The sequence below is a fragment of the Tenrec ecaudatus genome, chromosome 12 (assembly GCF_050624435.1).
Source record: "Tenrec ecaudatus isolate mTenEca1 chromosome 12, mTenEca1.hap1, whole genome shotgun sequence".
Lineage (NCBI taxonomy): Eukaryota > Metazoa > Chordata > Mammalia > Afrosoricida > Tenrecidae > Tenrec > Tenrec ecaudatus.
In genome coordinates this window covers 55,033,990-55,052,300 of record NC_134541.1, presented here as the reverse complement: position 1 = coordinate 55,052,300, position 18,311 = coordinate 55,033,990, and the positions used below count along the sequence as shown (strand labels likewise).

Below are 18,311 nucleotides of genomic sequence, written 5' to 3'. Positions count from 1 at the left end.
TCTCAACAAACCAGGTTTGTTGCCAAACACAAGTCTGGAACTTTGGAAGACATGTTGGCCGACAGCCCAGACCAAACTTCACAGTAGGGTGGATGGGGTAAGATTCCCGGGCAAAATTCCTCATAGAACAATCCGTGCTGTCCTCCAGAATGGACAGAGAGTACCTTCCCAGTGGAGGGGAACACTTGCTTGGAGCAACTTTTCCACTGCAGTTTTCTTAAAGAGGAAGCGTCTGGTGGCTCACATGGGAAGCGCACTCAGCTACTAGCCCAAATCCTCAGGGTTCAAGTCATCCTGAAGCTCCTTGGAAGAAAAGCTTAGAAATCTGCTTCTGAAAAATCGCACTGAAAGCCTTGTGGAGCCCACTTCCACTCGGACACACCTAGCATATGGCTGTGACTTAGACTAACAACAACGGAGGTTTATTATTTTGAAGTTAAAAATGATAATAAAAAACATGCTGGTAGTGAGGTAAATAAGAGAGGGTAGAGAAATACTGAAATTCTAATATTGTCTCATCAATTCAGAGTCCGAAAGAGTCTTCAACAAGAAAAGATATACTTAGTGAGGCAACTGGACTTTTCCTAGATGGTTAGATTACCCTTGCCACTGAGTTCAATCCAACTCAGAGTGACCCCAGAGGACAGTGTAGAACTACCATAGCTTATGAATTATAGTCAATTGATATGGCCCTTCTAGCCAGAATTCCTTTTGTGATGTATTAAAATTCTGGACTCTACACCTGGAGCTATGGTCCCAAGCTGCAGGGCATTGTCTACTAACAAACAGGAAGAGGATGGGATGAACCTGACCTTAGTGGAGGGAGGGAATTGGGCCACACCCTCTGTTTCTTTGATGGCACCTTTAAGATTCTCTTAGAACCTGGTAGGAGCCAGGCCACATTCTTTGTTTTCCTTGAATATATACTGGTGCTCTATACAATTCTACAGTCCATCACCTTGACCAGAAGGCGAGGCCTCTATTTCCTGACTGTGCCTTGATGGAAGCAAGAGGAACTGCTGTGACTTTTGGACTTGTTTGGCTTCTGGCTCTGGACTCTGCATTTGCCTCATCCCAGCCTGACCCTCGGATTTGGGACTGAATAGCCCCCACCACCACATGAGACAATTCCTCAGAATTGTGTGAGATTCTGTGGGATGTGGCAGCAATTCGCAGAAGCCAGGAACAAAGGGGAAACCTACTCAAAGAAGGAGTTGGTGGGGAGGGCGTGAAATAGAGCCAAATAGCATCATGAAAGAGGTGGACATTTGGGACACCATTAATCTCCAACTCCTTAGGACTGTCTGGTATGAATTCTTCTTAAGGACATTATTACCATATCTTCCTCCCATAGAGAGGCTGGTGGAATCAAATGGCCAACTTTTTAGGTATCAGCTTAGCACTTCACCACAGTGCCCCAGGGTTCCTTGATGTCCGGATTAGTGGTCTAACTTATCACCATGACCACAACCAAAACACAATTTACATGGTGAGCACCTTGCAAACCAGTGCTTGCTTACTGGTGCCATTTGCATATTTCTCTTCAATTTTATTCTGTTTAAAAAGTGCATTAGAAAGCAAAAGAATGGGTAAGTAAATGGTGATGTACCTGTAGTCTTATTTAGATCCACAATCAACATCCTTGGCAGCAACAATAAAAGAAATCAAGCACTGTTCTGAGTTGACCAAACCTGCACAAGATGCTTTAAAATGTTTTTAAAAAGCAAAAATTAAGGTGCTCCTGACCTGAGCCATGGTATTTTTGATCACTTCACACACATAGGAAAGCTAGACAATGAATAATAAGGAAAACTGAAAGAGAAGTGGGGCCTGTGAATTATGGTGTCGGCAAAGATTATGAACTACATCCTACACTGCCTAGTGGTTATGACTTGAGATGCTAACAGTTAGCAGCTAATTACAAGGTCAACATGCCAAAATCATCAGCCATTCCTCAGGAGAGAGATGGGGCTTTCTACTCCCATTAAGAATTACAGTCTCTGAGGCCGGCCCCAATCCCTACTACGTGAACAGCCGTCCCTCCCCCCACCCCACCCCCCGAAAAATTTAATTCATAGGACAGCACTGAAACTACAGCTCAGGGAGAGGGACATGTTTGATCAGAGCACACAGGAGCAAATGAAGGGAGAGGAAAAGAGAGTGGAGCACATCCTGGTCCACCAAGCCTTGAGGACGATATCCCTGCTCAGAAAAGCCAATGCACAGAGAGGACCATGTAGTCAGCTGCAATATGCGACAGGACATCCCTCACTGACCCATATCCTTACAGGGGAAAACACTGGAGACACAGTGTGAAATTGCACCCAAAGATCCCTCCACGCTGAGGCGAAACACTAAGGGTGTGCAAAAGGACCAGAAGGGGAATAGAGCAACGCAGTCCGGAGAGAGTAGCAAAAATGACTTTAGGGCCAGGGTGCCAATCGCCAGACTCGAATGGAAAACTCTCCTAAAGGTCGACAGACCTTGAACTATTTACAAGCTTTTCTTTTTTTTTTTCCCATTGGTTTTTTTGTTGTTTTGTTGCTTTGTTTTGCTATGTCTTGTTTTTGTGCATATTATTATCTCTGCAAGTCTATCTAGATAAGATAGGCTGGATAAATAATCTGGAGGGGAAAACAACAGGACAGTTTCAGAGGGACATGGGATAGGGGGAGGTTGGGGAAAGGAAATGGTGTTAGCAAGCACAGGGACAAGGGAACAATAAGTGATCCACAATCAGTGGTGAGGAGGGTGTAAGAGGCCTGGTATGGCTTGATCAAGGGCAATTTAACCAAAAGGAATTGCTGAAACCCAAATGAAGGCTGAGCATGATAGTGGGACAATAGGAAAGTAAAATTAAATAGGGGAAAAACTAGGAGGTAAAGGGCATTTATAGAGGTCTAAATGCAGGCATGTACATATGTAAATATATTTATATATGATGATGGGAAATACATCTATGTGCATATATTTTAGATTTAGTATTCAGGTCACAGATGGACATTGGGCCTCCACTCAAGTACTCCCTCAATGCAGGCACACTTTGTTCTATTAAACTGGCATTCCATGATGCTCACCTTTCCAACATGATCACTGAAGACAAAGCGTGTGCAGAAGCAAATGTGGTGAAGAAAGCAGATGGTGTGCGGCTATCTAAAGATACAGTGTCTGGGGTCTTAAAGGCTTGAAGGTAAACAAGCAGCCATCTAGCTCAGAAGAAACAAAGCCCACATGGAAGAAGCACATCAGTCTGTGTGATCACAAGGTGCCAAAGGGATTAGGTATCAGGCATCAAAGAACAAAAAATCATATCATTGAGAATGAGTGACAGTGCGGAATTGGAGACTCAAAGCCCATGTGTAGACAACTGGACATCCCCTTATAGAAGGGTCCCAGGGAGGAGACGAGCCAGTCAGGGTGCAGTGTAGCAATTATGAAACATACAACTTTCATCTAGTTCCTAAATGCTTCCTCCCCACCCACTATCATGATCCCAATTCTACCTTACAAATCTGGCTAGACCAGAGGATGTGCACTGGTACAGATAGGAACTGCAGGGAATCCAGGACAGATGAACCTTTTAGGTCCAGTGGTGAGAGAGGCAATACCGGGTGGGTGGAGGAAAGTTGGGGTATAAAGGGGGAACCGATTACAAGGATCTACATATAACCTCCTCCCTGGAGGACAGACAACAGAAAAGTGGGTGAAGGGAGACATCAGTTGGTGTAAGACATGAAAAAATAATTATTTATAAATTATTGAGGGTTCATGAGGAAGGGGAGAGCAGAGAGGGAGGGGGAAAAATGAGGAGCTGATACCAAGGTCTCAAGTAGAAAGCAAATGTTTTGAGAATGATGATGGCAATAAATGTACAAATGTGCTTGATGCAATGGATGGATGGATGGATTGTGATAAGAGTTGTTTGAGCCCCCAATAAAATGATTTTAAAAAATAGAATTACAGTGGCAATTCTACCCTACCCTACAGGTGTTATGATAAGGCGATTCCTTTTCCAGGCCTATCCTGGGGCTGGAAGGCATGGTGCTGGCGTGGTGACAATGCAGAGTCTGGACGAACAGGTAGGAGGAGGTAGCACAGCAAGTTCATTGAGCAGTAAACTTAACATATACTGGGGACAGGACCCTGGTGGGAGCAGAGCTAGCAGGCTCTTCTTCCATGTCTGGCAGGGTCCTTGAGCTCAGAGCTGGGTTTAAAAAAAAAAAAAAAGACAGTTGTCTCTGGTTGGCTGTGACCAACTATGTCCTTCTTTGGCAGGGTCCTGGGTGGTCAGACTCGCCGTTCTTTTTTGTGTGTGGTGAGTCATCAGTTAGGCTGGTCACGTGACTTTCCCTGTCCGGATCACAGGGTCACTATGAGTTGGCATCACCATGGTAGTGTGGTTTAGTTCCCAGCTGCTACCTGAAAGTTAGTGGTTTGAATCCACCAGTCTCTCTATGGAAGAAAGATATGGTAATAATGTCCTTAAGAAGAATTAATACCAGACTAGTCGCAAGGAGTTGGAGATTAATGGTATCCCAAATGTCCACCTCTTTCATGATGCTATCCGGCTCTATTTCTCTCTCTCTCTCTCTCTTTCTCCCCCCGCCCCTTCTCTCTCTCTCACACATACACACACACACCAACTCCTTCTTTGTGTATGTTCCCCTAGGAAGCTCCCATGGATTGCCTAAAGAACAAACAAACCTGTCTTGGAAGAAAGTACAACCTGAATGCTTCTTAAAAGCAAGGAAGTTTAGACATTGAATCACATACTTTGGACAAATTATCAAATGGGATCAGTCCCTGGGGATGAATAGTAAAATAGAAAGTAGATGAAAAAGAGGGTGAATTACTTAGTTTATTGTGCCAACCTGGCCAGCAAACACATGTGAGGTTAACTGAAGGGCAAAGGGATAAATGGTTCGGTGAGCCTCGCCTTTCTAGTTCTCAGATCTCTTGCTTTCTGATTGTCGGACCAGGGTGCAGCTGCCTTAGCCAGTTCCCTGATTCAGCAGGCAAGGCTCACTTCCTGCAAGACATCCCCAAGGAGAAGTCACATGGACCTACCCCGATGCAGCCTTGGGTGCTGGAGCAGCCACGCAGAGACTCCTGCCAGAGCTGAGATGCTTACACTTTCACTGACTTGGCTTTCCTCCTGAAGTCGGCATCATTGTATCCGTTTTGTGAGATGGAGGAGGACTTTGTGGATTGGTGTTGAACATATGGGTTAATGGGTTAACGTTGGACTTGGCTTGGGCAGCACTGGGTTGGGATGTTTTCTTGATGTGCACTTAACCTTTATATAAAACTCTCTCTTATACATGAGTCTCTGTGGATTTGTTTCTCTAAAGTACCCAGACTGACACAAGGGGAACCCTCAAAGATATACATTTACATAGAGTTGGTAACAATGGGCTCAACACAAAAACTATTGTGAGGTTGGTATAGGATTGGGCAATGTTTTGTTCTGTTGTTGTATATGAGGTTGCAATGCATCAGAACCTAAAATAACAATAGTCTATTCTTATAATTGAATGCCACTCAGCAACAATATAGATTAATCACACAAGTTTTCATTGTAAATTAGGTAGGTATATATCAGATCATCATTTTTGTATTTAACAGTCTAAACCACCAATGAATGCCCACCCCCCAATAGTTCACCCTGTCCTTGGTGATCTCTTCATGAAGGCAAGTATAGAGCAGGGCCATGTTATAAGAATCCATTGCCTTGTCCACGGGTTATTAAGGACTCTGGTTTACTTTAGCAGTCACATTATAATTTTGTGACACAAAACATATAAAAACAACAATAACAAAAACAAACAAAAAAGAAAAATATTGTCTGTCATCCACTTGACGTATAAGGTGATTACATTGATAACTTCAATAATATCAAGAGGTACCCAAAGAAAATCAGAATTGCACTGGGCTCGGTGGCACTGGGCCGAGTGGCACTTTTGTAGAGAAGCTCCATTTTTTCCTACTCGGGAAGCATCAAGCACCTTACCTTGAGTTAGTGCACCCAGTGGCATCACCTGGAAAGGCACTCTCTGGTCACAGTGAATTTTCTCATAAAATTTTCGCTCAAACCTCGTTTTTTGTGATGGCCAATTTAAGAAAACAGTGTGTGGCTGTAGAATTTTGTTTCCTACGCAGGAAAAATACTGCAGAAATTGTTGTGATGTTGAACACAGCTTACAAGGACAGTGCTATGAGAAAAAAATTAAGTGGACAAATCATTTTCTCATTTCAAAAGAGATGAAATGTTGATTGATGACAAACCTTGTCCTGAAAACAAACAAACAAACAAACAAATAAATAAAACCTTGTTCTAGATATCCATCAATTTCCAGAACACACAAAATTGTTGACTTATTGTGAATTTGGAGTTGGTTCCACCAGGTCAGACTGTTAATCAAACTTTCTATTTTTAGGTTCTGAAAAGATTGCATAGCAGTGTACCACAAAAAAGCTTGATTTGTGGCAGACAGGGGACTGGTTTTGCCACCCCAACAATGCACCTGTTCAGGCAGGCATCTCAGTGTGCCAGTTTTTGGCAAAAACAGTGTGCCTTGCTTGCTCCACACACCTTACTCACCTAACCTTGCTCTGTGTGACTTCTTTTTGTTTCTGTTAATGTAGAGGGACATGAAAGGACAGCAATTTGAAGACTAGAAGAGGTGCAGAAAACAACGAGGGAGGTGCTGTGAGACATCCAAACAGATGTGGTTGATAAATGTTTCCAAGAACATAATCGCAGATTTGACAAATGTATTAAGTGTAATGGAATGTACTTTGAAGATTATATGGATGTTTTATAAAATAATATAAATTCATAGCTTTGAAAAGAATTCTGTGTTTTTTGGGGGGTACCTCCTCATATATCCAATGGCCTAGAATTTAAGGTATTGTGGAGAAGAAGATTTTATGCAAATATAGAAGCCAGTATTGTTGCAGTTTTGGAACACTGCAGTCGAAATACAAATCATGTGAAACTGATATCCTGTATCATCAACCAAACCCTGAAGGTGATACGGGATTAGTTTAGTATTCAATCTAATGAGATACAGAAATCACACAGTTCAGCTAGGAAGTTTACTTCAGAGACAAAGTCTAGCGTTGGATCTACAGAAAATGTAACTTATGGAAAGTAAGATGACTGAAGAACATCATTCTTTAAAAAGAAAAATTAACTAAATGACAACTTATCTGGTGACATATGATGATTTGCCAGCTTTAAAATTGGCAATTGAAGAAAAGAAACAGAAAGTACATCATGAGTGAACAGTATTGGAGAAATCAGTTTAGAAACATTCATAGGTTAGTGTAGTTATATCATTCAGAGCTTATTTTATTCCCCAAGGTCACCCCAATCAAAATTATTAGTTCATGTAATTTATTTTTGAACCTACAGGGGGAATTACTGATTATTGAACTAGTTAATTATAAAGTTCCATAGGGTTTTCTCTTATGAGTTTTCCCTGCCTCTTCATGGGGAGGTCAATTTCACTGATAAAAAGCAGAAGACCATTCAATTGTGTGGCCATTCAAACCTGTCATTGTTTTGAGAACAAATGATGATGCACCTTTGCAGGTGAGAGTCCCACAGCCACTACACATCCATCGTCAGTGGGCAGGCAAGTGCTGGTAATGCTAGAGGAGATGTTTTTGGTAAATAGGCAGAATTACTGTTTGCCAAGTTCCTTTTGCTTTTTAAAATCTTTCCTTTAGATGCATGCCTGTGTTGGGTTAAGAAAGATATAATACAGAATTGAAATGTGGGGCAGTTTTGAACTGTTAACTATAAATGCATATTCATTCAGACATAAGCTAGTGCAAGGAGAAAACTGTTGTTCAAGTATTTCTTCTGTATAATCATATATCAGTGCAATGACTAGAAGTTAGGGAGAATTTTTGGTATTCATTGTAATAGAATTGTTGAGCTTGAGTGCTTTCTTCAGTGGTAGCTTCTTTTAGTCCAAAGATGAATATATTAGGGCTTACTCTCTAATTAAGGTTCTGCCTGTATTGAAAGGCCTGTGCCTCTTTTAATTAAATCTAATGTTTACATCTGGTTTTCATAGGTGTGGAGGCAAGATTTAGGTTGAACTTATATTGTTACTGGACAACCTGTCCTCACCAGGCTCAGTTGACCTTTCAACTCTATCTGTAAATCCTCTGTTTTCTAACGTAGATGCGTTCGTTCTTTCTACTTGCTCACAAGTAGCTTTTCTGGCTTCAGGAAATTTGACTAAAGTTCACTGGGTCAAATATGTTTTAGTTGCTTCATTGTGGGAAAGATTAAATCTTTGCTATGCCATGCTTTGCGTTAAGGTTTTCCTCTTTCCCTTATAGTGCTCTCTATCACTTGGCTATCTCCTATACCTTGAAGATATGTAAATGTTTTGACTTAAGATATTAAATTGATTTGAATTCTTGAATTACGGACTATGATCTAGTTCAAAGTGGTCATAATTGTTGAAACCTTTAGTAAAGCTACACTTTGAGTTTTCCGAGCATTCTTTCCAATATGCTTCCCATAGGATGACTTGTCTCCTCTTCTATGGTATGAAGTATCAATAGATTCATTAAGTTAGAGACTTTGGGACAATCAAAGCACAACTAGAAGAAAACGAGGCACACTTTCAGCTTACACATTTGGAGAGGAAGAAGCAACATCAGGAGCAAAATAACTTTTTATGAAAAAATCCATAGCAACCAAGAGTTTGAAAGTAATTACCAACCAATTATGAGAAATGTGAACAAGCCAACTGAAGAGTACAATAAATACATTATGGATGCTCTACACAACACAGGTAGAAACTGAGGCTAAACCAACTGCTAGTCTCTGCAGAATGATCCTCTTGCTGCTAAACTTTATAGTAGCAGACTGATAAAAAACTTTCCCTGGAAAAATTTTACTAAAAATTTCTGAATGCTGTTAACATTTATACCCTCTCTGAAGAGTGATGTTTTAAATAACATAGGAGTTATAGTTGTGTAAAACATAGTTATAGCAAATAGGTTATTATAGCTTTATATTATATTAATAAATAGGTTTACATTATGATATATAATAAATAAGTTCTAATAAAACACAATTATAATAGATTATATATAAAAAGAAACCCAAATACCCACAGGATTTGGTTTGATCTACCCTTATCATGAAAGCCAGATTTTGCAGAGAAATAATTAAATCTTCAAACCAGTAATCAAAGAAAATATTGTGCCAAACACAATATTGAGAAAAACACCACCACCCTTTCCCTTATACTTCTGTAACCAGATTTCTAGCTGTTGGTCAACAAATCACCAACAGCCCCTTATGAGCAATCCCTTCCCTATAAAAGTCCTCAAGACCCCAGCTGTGGCGCTCCCTCTCTGGATAGGAACCCACTGAGCCACCCATCAGCACAATAAAGTTCTTCCGTTTGCTACAACCCAATTGGTGTCAGCAACTCCTTCAGAGGGACTCTGGCAACAGTAAGAAGCCCAAATATTTGCTATCCCAATGCAATAGCAGTAAATCACCTAAAGATCTGACAACTTTCCATATACTACTAAACATAACTACAGCTGAAACAAACAGCATCCACAGTACTTAAGAGACAACCAAGCAGCCTCACACAGAGCATCTAAACCAGCGGTTCTCAACCTTCCTGATGCTGCGACACTTCAGTACAGTTCCTCATGTTGTGGTAACTCCATCCCCAGTCAAAAAATTATTTTCATTGCTACTTCATAGCTGTCATCTTGCTACTGTTATGAATCAGGCAACCTCTGTGAAAGGTCGTTCGACGCCCCCAAAGGGATCTTGACCCACAGGTTGAGAACTGTAGATCTAAACAGTCTCCATCCCAAATATCTGCACTTCAGAGAAGCAGAAGCAGATGAGTGTCTTACGGAAGCGTTGTGGCAGCAGAGCCCTTAGAGCAGCTCAAAGACAGCCAGGAAAGGGACACAGCATCACCCCCAAAGGGCTGACTGCTCCCAGTGGAAGAAACCCGACCATTTTCAGTGAGCTCTGATGGGAGGCAGGGTTTACTGTAAGAAAATTCAGACAGGAATGTTCTCAAGGGAGGCTCATTCACATGGATGGCAGACTAAAGCGCATATTCCCGATATGAAGATAAGGTATCGTTAGACACATGGGCAGTTTTTCACTAGCCGAGACCTGTGGAACCAGCAAGGTACCCATCTTAAGGTGACTGACAATCACTGGTACAAGGGTCTGCCAGACTGAATGCCAGGATCTTTGGGGGCAAGAAAAATAACTGTACTCTCCAGACTCCCTCAAGGTTCAGTCACGGGCCCCTGCTCTGCCGCGGCTGGTTTGGGGAGCAGTGACACCCCCTTCCCCAAACCTCCTCTTCTGAGTTTCATGTCCAGCAGGGCAGACTTCAGAGCTGGCCCACTGCATGATTTGAGGCCTAATTGGATTTACTAGGGCAGTGAGATTATGCTGATTTCATTAAACTAGCTGAATACTCTTCAAGTTTGGAATGACATGAATTCTACCCAAGTGTAAATGGCTGCTCCAAACTAAGATTAGTGGTGTATATTTTGGGGGACATGTCTATTTGTCTATTGTAATGCCTGCATGATAATAATTTATTGGTCAATTATTAGATATAATTTTAGATATTTTTCCACTTTCACTTTTTAAATGATTTCATTTTTTCTCCTTTATGATGTGTATTCTTTTTTGCTTACTGATTTGTATGAGTTCCTTAAATGATAAGGAATTAAGGACCATGTAGTCTACGACAGTTCCTAAGCAGTAGCTAGATAGGTTCACCACACTTCCATGGATTTGGCCAATAGACGGCAGTGAGCTTGAACGGCTTCAGTTCATTACGTATGCAGTCAGCAAATCAGGCCATTGTGGTTTCTGCTCTCCTTAACGTGAAGTGGAAAGTCCATGCTCAGCTAAAACTAGAACACACACACACACACACACACACACACACACACACACAACCCCAAGCCAGAAATGGGAAATTGCTTCCAGGTGATTCTTCCCTAGATAGTTGATCTCCCTTGCTTCAGCAAGAAATCACCTGGCATTCCCCAAAAACTCAGGCCAGAGAGACATCATGTCTTATGTTCACATAAGGTTACCAGGATGCCACAGTAATGTACTTACAATAGCACAGCCCTTGTTGCAAATATTCCCATCTAACGTAAGACTGGAGCCCTGGTGGCACTGTGGATCAGGTATTGGAGTGCTAAGTGCAAAGTTGGTGGTTCAAACTCAACTGCTGTTCTACGGGAGAAGAGGCTATTCATATCTGTAAAGGATTCATCTAGTGGTTGTCATCCTTCCTAATGCCGCAACCCTGTAATACAGTTCCTCGTGTTGTGGTGACTCCCCCAACCATAAATTTATTTTCATTGCTACTTCATAATGGTTATTTTGCTGTTATGAATCGGGTGACACCATTGAAAGGGTTGTTCCATCCCCAAAGGGTTGAGGATCGCTGGTTTAATCTCTGAAACCCTATATAAATCCAGTATGAATCAAATGGTGTAGTGGTTATGCATTGGGTAGCTAACCACAAGGTCAGTAGTTCATAACTACCAGCTATTCCATGGGAGAAAATGGAGACTTTCTACTCCTGTATAAAGTTAGTCTCAGAAACTCTAAGGCAGTTTTACCCTCCTGTAGGGTCACTGTGAGTTGGCATGTTTGATGGCAGTGTATTTTGTGATGAATCAGAGTGGACTGGAGGGCAGTAGGGTAAGATTAGGTACTACTACCCCCCAACAGCAGTAGCTTAAAGAAGGTTTGTTTTTTTCTCATTAAAAACAAGTCTAGGAGTAGGCTGATGGAGCTTTATTTTCCTGGTTCTATCAAGGTTCTGTTCAGCTTACGTCTTAGGCTCTAGACAAGCTGGCCTCATGGCCATGACTGAATTTGAACCAGTGGTCTAGCCATCACAACCACATTCCTGGCACAGGAGGGAAGGTTCACAGAAGGGAAATCCTCACACTGACACTACCCTTGTTTTTCATGGGCTAGGATTCAAACCTAGCTTCTCAGTTAAGCTGGGACATGAAATCTTTTGAGTGGTTCAGTTTTGTGCCAACTTGGCTGGACTCAAATTCTTAGTAGAATGGCAGTTGAGGCCTCCCATGTTGTGATCTAATAAAATCAACAACTCTGTGATGGGATTGTTTTGCGGATATCCAAGCATTTGTGGAAAGATTAGGGTGGAGTGCTACTGCCCCACTCAGACGACAGCCCTAAGACAATTATTCTTTCTTTTCCCTCCGGAGACTGGCCTGTCTTAAGACTCCTGAACTCCATCCACACTTGTGTAGTTAACATAAGCACTGATTCTTTGAGGCCCTGCCTGGTGGCTGATAAAAATCTTAGAATACCAGACTCAGAGTGGCTTCTTGATCTGTCAGTGATGGCAATGAAACAAGTTCTTTGGACACTGGGGGCCCTGTGTTAATGAACCTCCCTGATTCAGATGATGGCAGCAGTATAAGCCTGGATCCCAGATGAGAGGAGCCCATAGATTGATCTCATGAACAGTTCCAGTAATGTTCAGACACACCATAGCTGACTTTGCTCCTCTACAGAATCCAGCCTAACCCAAGTACTGTGTCCTATTAAATGTTGGCCTTCATTAATTACCAACGGGGAGGGATATTAGGATGTGTGGTTATGAGCCTGGTAGGGAAGTGGTAGTGTTGGACTGTGTGTGATCCACGAGGTCTGCAGTTTGAAACCACCAGCTACTCTGAACGAGACAGACAGGACTTTTTACTTCTATAAATAGTTACAGACTTGGGAACTCCATGGGGAAGTTCCACTCTGTCCTATAGGGTCGCAGTCAGTGAGCATTGACTCGATGGCAATGCGCTTGTTTTTTGCTGTAATTGGTTGTCCATGTCGGAGTACACATCAAGATCCTTGTGCTTCTCAACCTCCAACCTTTTGGTTAGCACTTGAGTGCATTAACAGTTACCACCAGGGCAAAACATACCAAACTAACCATCAAGTCAATTCTGACTCATATAGACCCATAGGACAGAGATCTACCCCTTGGGGTTTCTGAGGCTGTAAATCTCATTTTTCTCCCATGAAATGATTGGTAGATTTGGAATGACCTTGCAGTTAACAGCCCAACACATGCCCCATTACACATGACCCAACACATGACCCATTACAGTCTTTCAGTGTTGCAGTTTGTGGACTCACCTTACAAAAAATAAACTTGGTCCTGGTTTCTAAGCCCCTTTGATCTGAAAATTATCTGGATTGACTGGGGAGCTCTACCCTAAGAACTGACCGACCTTTACCTGTATTGGCTAAGGCCCCACACACCATAGTTGACCTTTACACAGATTGGCTGGACTCCACACCCCTTCCCTTGGTAGTTGACATTTGCTCTGATTGGGGTTCGGCATGATAGCTAAGAAAAACCCTATAATGCAGAGTGGGTGGGTTGGGGGTTCTTGATCTGCAAGTGCTTGAAGGGGAGCAAGTCCTCTGGACACTGGGGTCCTATGGTAATGACCCAGATGGTGGCAGCAGCGTACAGCCTGGGACAGACAAGAAAGCCTGGAGCCAGTTGAGAAGCAGCCTGCAGCCCACAGACTGACATCATGAACAGCTCCCAGTGGAACTGCTGGAAAGGCTCTCCCCCAACATGCTTATTGATAGCCTTCTATTGAACTTACTAGAGATGTGAGATTTCCTTAAGTTCTCTGTGACTTCTGCAATCAAATTATTAGCCCTAATAATGGGGGAATCGGTGGTGAGAAATGAAGGTGAGAATGAAAGCATATTTGACCTCCATCTCAGAGGCCAGCTTTGTGGTATGGGTTATTTTCAGGTGTCCACTCACCCCAACCTCAGTGCTTCTTTAGCTTAAAAGCAGCTTTTTCTTTCAAGAGTAATAAAACTGCTTTTATAAAGCTTTTAAAAAAAAATTAGCTCTAGATTTTAACTGACCTCATCATTTCAATCTCAGTCATGCCGGGTGATCCTAATGCGCCCTAATATAGATTAAGCAGTGCCTGCAGGACACAAATGATTAAGTGCTCAACCGCCAACGGAAAGTTTTGCAGTTCAAACGTTTCCAGAGGTATCTTGGAAAGTCTACTGAGCTGCTGTTCCTTAATACGTTATCAAGTACCCTACCTGCCACATGAATTGGAATGACCTTGAAAGCAACTTAAAGAAAAAGTTACGTATTCAGACACCTAGGAAGCTTCTGAAGCATGTTAATGCCTTCCTTACCCTCAGGCCACCTGAGGATAAGGATCGTCTGGGGGTGGCCTGAGTACAGGTATTTCCCAAAGTGCTTCTAGGTTTTAAATGCACAGAACACTGTGATACACTGCTCTGGGTCATCTGTGCGCACCTGTGATAGAGAGGTGCTCAGCCCCAGACATAATGCCTCTGCAGGTACTTTCTGATTCTTTAACACTTCATTTCCTCAAAGCCTAGTCAAACACATCAGCAAAGGAAAAGCAGCAGTGTTACTTGTCTTGTTTTTTTAATTTCCAGAACCAAATTTCTACATGGCAAGTAAAAAAGATAGAAAAGTTTGATACTATTAAAGGCAACTATTGCAAACAAGTGCAGACTTAGAAAAGGGGCTTCTAGGCTTGGCGCAAATGTGGAAGTGTTCTCTTGGCACAAAGTCCAAGACTGTTTGTGGAACAACAGAAACGACTATGTGTCCTGCTATCTCAAAATTTGTGCCCCCTCCCCAGTCTAGGGGTAAGTGAAGAGGCCTTCCCATGCCATTAACTGGCCCAGTCTTGGAACCGGAAGCAGTCACTTGCAATCTTCCACACAGTGTTGCTGGGGGAGGCCTGGGCTGTCAAGATGAAGTTCTGATTGAAGTCCCGTTGTTTGTTGCCTTCAAACTTCACCGTCCCACAGATAACAACCAGGACTGTGGTCTGGCTTGGAGTGGCTTCATCGTGAACAGGTTGACAGTCTATCACGTTGATTTGGAACTCACTGGAAGGCAACATTTCAAAAAACTCACTTAAGGATTCTTGTCCTGAAACAGCATTTCCATTCCACACCAGGGTAGCTGTTCCCATGTACAGGCGGGACAGCAGACGCCTCCGCTTATCCATGGTGGTGTAGTAGATATTAACAAACTCCTCTGCGGCTCGGCATGCCTGATCCACGTAGGTTTTGAAATCTACTGATGACATCTCTGGTTCTGCTGGAGAAGGCCTCTGCCAGGGCGTTTCCTCCACCTCAGGGAGCCAGGAACTGTAGTGGAAGTGAAGAGAATTCAAGTTATCTGTTAGTCCCTGATATAGAAATAACCACACTCCCACCCCACTGCTGTGTGCCAGGGAAACATCAAGGTCTGATAAGATGGCCCTAGGGTCCAAACTCCAGCACCGCCTAGTCTTACAAACCTTACTAATTTCTAAGTGGGAATCTCACCACAGTGCCATACTGTAGTGTGAAATCCTTTAGTCTGGAGAAAAACGGAGAACCAAGTGGAACTAGGGCCACGGGCAATCAAGTTCAGCGAATCAGTCCAGCCATGTGCTTGTCAGCTGGTGGGAGTCTAGGTTGGGGAACAGAAGGCAGGTTCCTTAAAAGGGTGAGACCAAATGCCACAAGGATAGAGCAGAATCACAACAGTGGCCATACACCTATGCTAACCTGTGAGAAGCAGACCCTGAAGCTAAGTGGGAATTAAGTTAGGACATATAACTTATGTGATCACTAATACCCTATAGAGCCAGAACTAAAAGATAAGTTAGATGTTCTTCGAAAGAAATCTTGCATAAAATGATTTCAATTATATGTGAAACACATTCCCTTAAAAAAAAAACATTTCTAAGGGTAGAGATATAGCTGTTACAGTCCTGTTCTTATATACATAATTAAAATATCTCACTAAAGTGAGCATGAACATAGGGAAAAAAATCCAAAATACTCAAAAGTGGGAAAAATTGCTAAATATTAGATTAGTCAGATTTTAAAATGTACGCCAAATAATTTTTTGCATTTTAAGATCTTCTGGTGAGAGCTCATTATTATTAATTTTAAAATATCAGCTTTCCGTTGAATGACTCTGACTCATAGTAAACCAACAGGGCAGGGTAGAACTGCCCCACTGAGTTCCCAAAATTGTAAATCTTTATGGGAGCAGATCTCCACCTTTCCCCCGAAGTAGCTGGTGGGTTTGAGTTTGAACAACCTGTTGACCAGTCCGGCACTTGACTGCTGCACTGACAGGGTTTACTGTAAGTTATCAGCTTATGAAATAAACAATCATTGGGCTGGGAAAGAGGCCCTGACTGGTTTGGAGAATAAAGGGCTGAGAAAGTTGGTGGCAGGCATGCATGGAAAGGTGGTGCCCTAGACATATTGTCTTGGGTCAGTCACAGACGCTAGTCTTTCCACTCCCTCCGTAGACCAGTAAGTTAAATGTGGCAATGTTCATAAACCCAGCCTTAGCAATATCCAACTCAAAGAACATAGTGAGTGAAAGGAGCCCTGGGGGAAGTGACAGACTGTGCTGCTTTTATTTGCTTAAAGTTTCCTGCATGTTTGAACTCAAGTTGAATGTGTCTAATGGAGCAGAACTCTAGGACTGTTGGTTTGAGAATTCCCTTCTGGAAACTCACCTTTCTTTTTCCCAATCATTCTGACACCCACATTCTTCCTCATCCTGCTGCCTCAACACTCTTTCCTAGGCTTAATTCCCTCTCCAAAGCTCTTCAATTAGTCCTTCTTCACCCCTCCTATTCACAATCAGGTCTCCTCCCCTAATAAAGGACTATAAGTGGTTATGTTACCAATGCCAATGGTCATGTACTCATAAGAATAAAATGCCTGTAAAGAGTGAAGATTGCCTCTTTTTCTCAATGATCCACAGCATTTCATCGGTCTGGACTTTTCTGTCCTCATCGCAATGCAAATTTACTGAGAATTTGTTTTAAAATACACGCAAAATCCTGATGTTGCCATTCGTGAAAAATGGACAAAACCCGTGGTTACTCCTGGCAATGGAGCCAGGGGGCAGGAAGGCCTCCCAGTGGAGCGGCGTTGGTACGCTGTCAGTGGGGAGGGAGCGGGGGAAGGTGCCGCCCTCGCCGGGGAGCGCTGAGAAGGTGGGACCGGGGTCGGCGATCCGGGGGAGCTTAGGTGGGGGTGCGGGGTGAGAAGTGGAAGCGGAGAAGATCGTGGGTCCAACGAGCAGCCCGGTCCCTGAAGGTCACAGGTGGGCCTGCTCAAGCTGCGGACCTCCTCCAAACGCACCTGAGGGAGCCAAGGGCGGGAAGTGGTCGTTTTCTCCGCGTTCTCCCGGGCGGGGGGGCATCGGGCGGCTCGCCGGCGCCCCAGGCAACCGCACGCGGCGGACGAAGCAGCGGGGAGGCGGGGACGGCGGCGGCGCCTAGAGGCCCGGGGCGCGTCCGCGGTCCCCCGTGTAGATTCCCGCGCGAGGTCCTCCAATCTCCGAGCCGTCGCGTAGGACCCTCCTGTAACCGCGCTGGCCTCCCGTAACCGGAAGCGTAGCTAGCCAATGGCAGGGCGAGTCCGAGGGTAGCTCCGCCCAGGGAGCGCAGGAAGCAGCCGAGGGTAGCTCCGCCCAGGGGCGATGATTTCCGGGAGGGGGCGTGGCCAGCATGCGCCAGCACATCTGCGCTCTAGTCTTATTGGTCCGACCAGGTCACGGGATGCAGCCTACTTAGGTGAGGCTCGGATCCGAAGCCCGCCGGGGAAGTTACGTACGGTCCTGAACGGTCGCTACGCGTGGGAATGGCCTCACGGGCAGTGAACTTGGTTTGGGAGTTTGGTGGTGCCGTGGGTCGTCGGTTTGAAACCACCAGCCCCTCTGGAGAAAGATGAGGCTTTCTGTTCCTGTAAAGATAAGATTGACAGCCTCGAGGACTCGCGAGGCGGTTCTACTTTGTCCCACAGGGTCGGAGTATGAGCCGGAATGACTCCGTGGCTGTAGTGAGGAGTTGAGATTTGCTTGATTGATTGAAGCCTTCTGGGTCCCCACCCGGCAGCCGGGGGCGCTGATCTGTCTCGCCCCTGGGCCACACGGGACCGGGAGGGTTGAGCCGGAGTGCGCGTCCTTGCTGGAAAGCCTTCCCCAGCTCAGCTCACTTTCAGCTGGATTGTGACACTTCCCATCTGGAGCAGTCACCAGGTTCTCAAACAGCCTTAGCATGCGGGCGCCAACCTGGCTGAAGGGCACCGGGAATATATACGAGTGAACAACAAAAAAGTTCATGGAAAATGGAATTTAAATAAATAAATGAAACTTTCCATTAACCCTTTGAAGCTCTCTCTC

At 43.8% G+C, this 18,311-nt stretch overlaps 1 protein-coding gene across 1 annotated transcript; it reads right to left on the bottom strand.

Moving 5' to 3' along the window:
• Positions 1–14,480: 14,480 nt before the first annotated feature.
• Positions 14,481–17,528, bottom strand: NXT1 (nuclear transport factor 2 like export factor 1). The gene is made up of 2 exons (XM_075564053.1): positions 17,270–17,528; positions 14,481–15,259 (listed from the first exon to the last, which is right to left on the bottom strand). The coding sequence occupies exon 2, from the start codon at positions 15,196–15,198 to the stop codon at positions 14,776–14,778; it is 423 nt and encodes a 140-aa protein (XP_075420168.1). The 5' UTR covers positions 15,199–15,259; positions 17,270–17,528; the 3' UTR covers positions 14,481–14,775.
• Between the last annotated feature and the right edge of the window lie 783 nt (positions 17,529–18,311).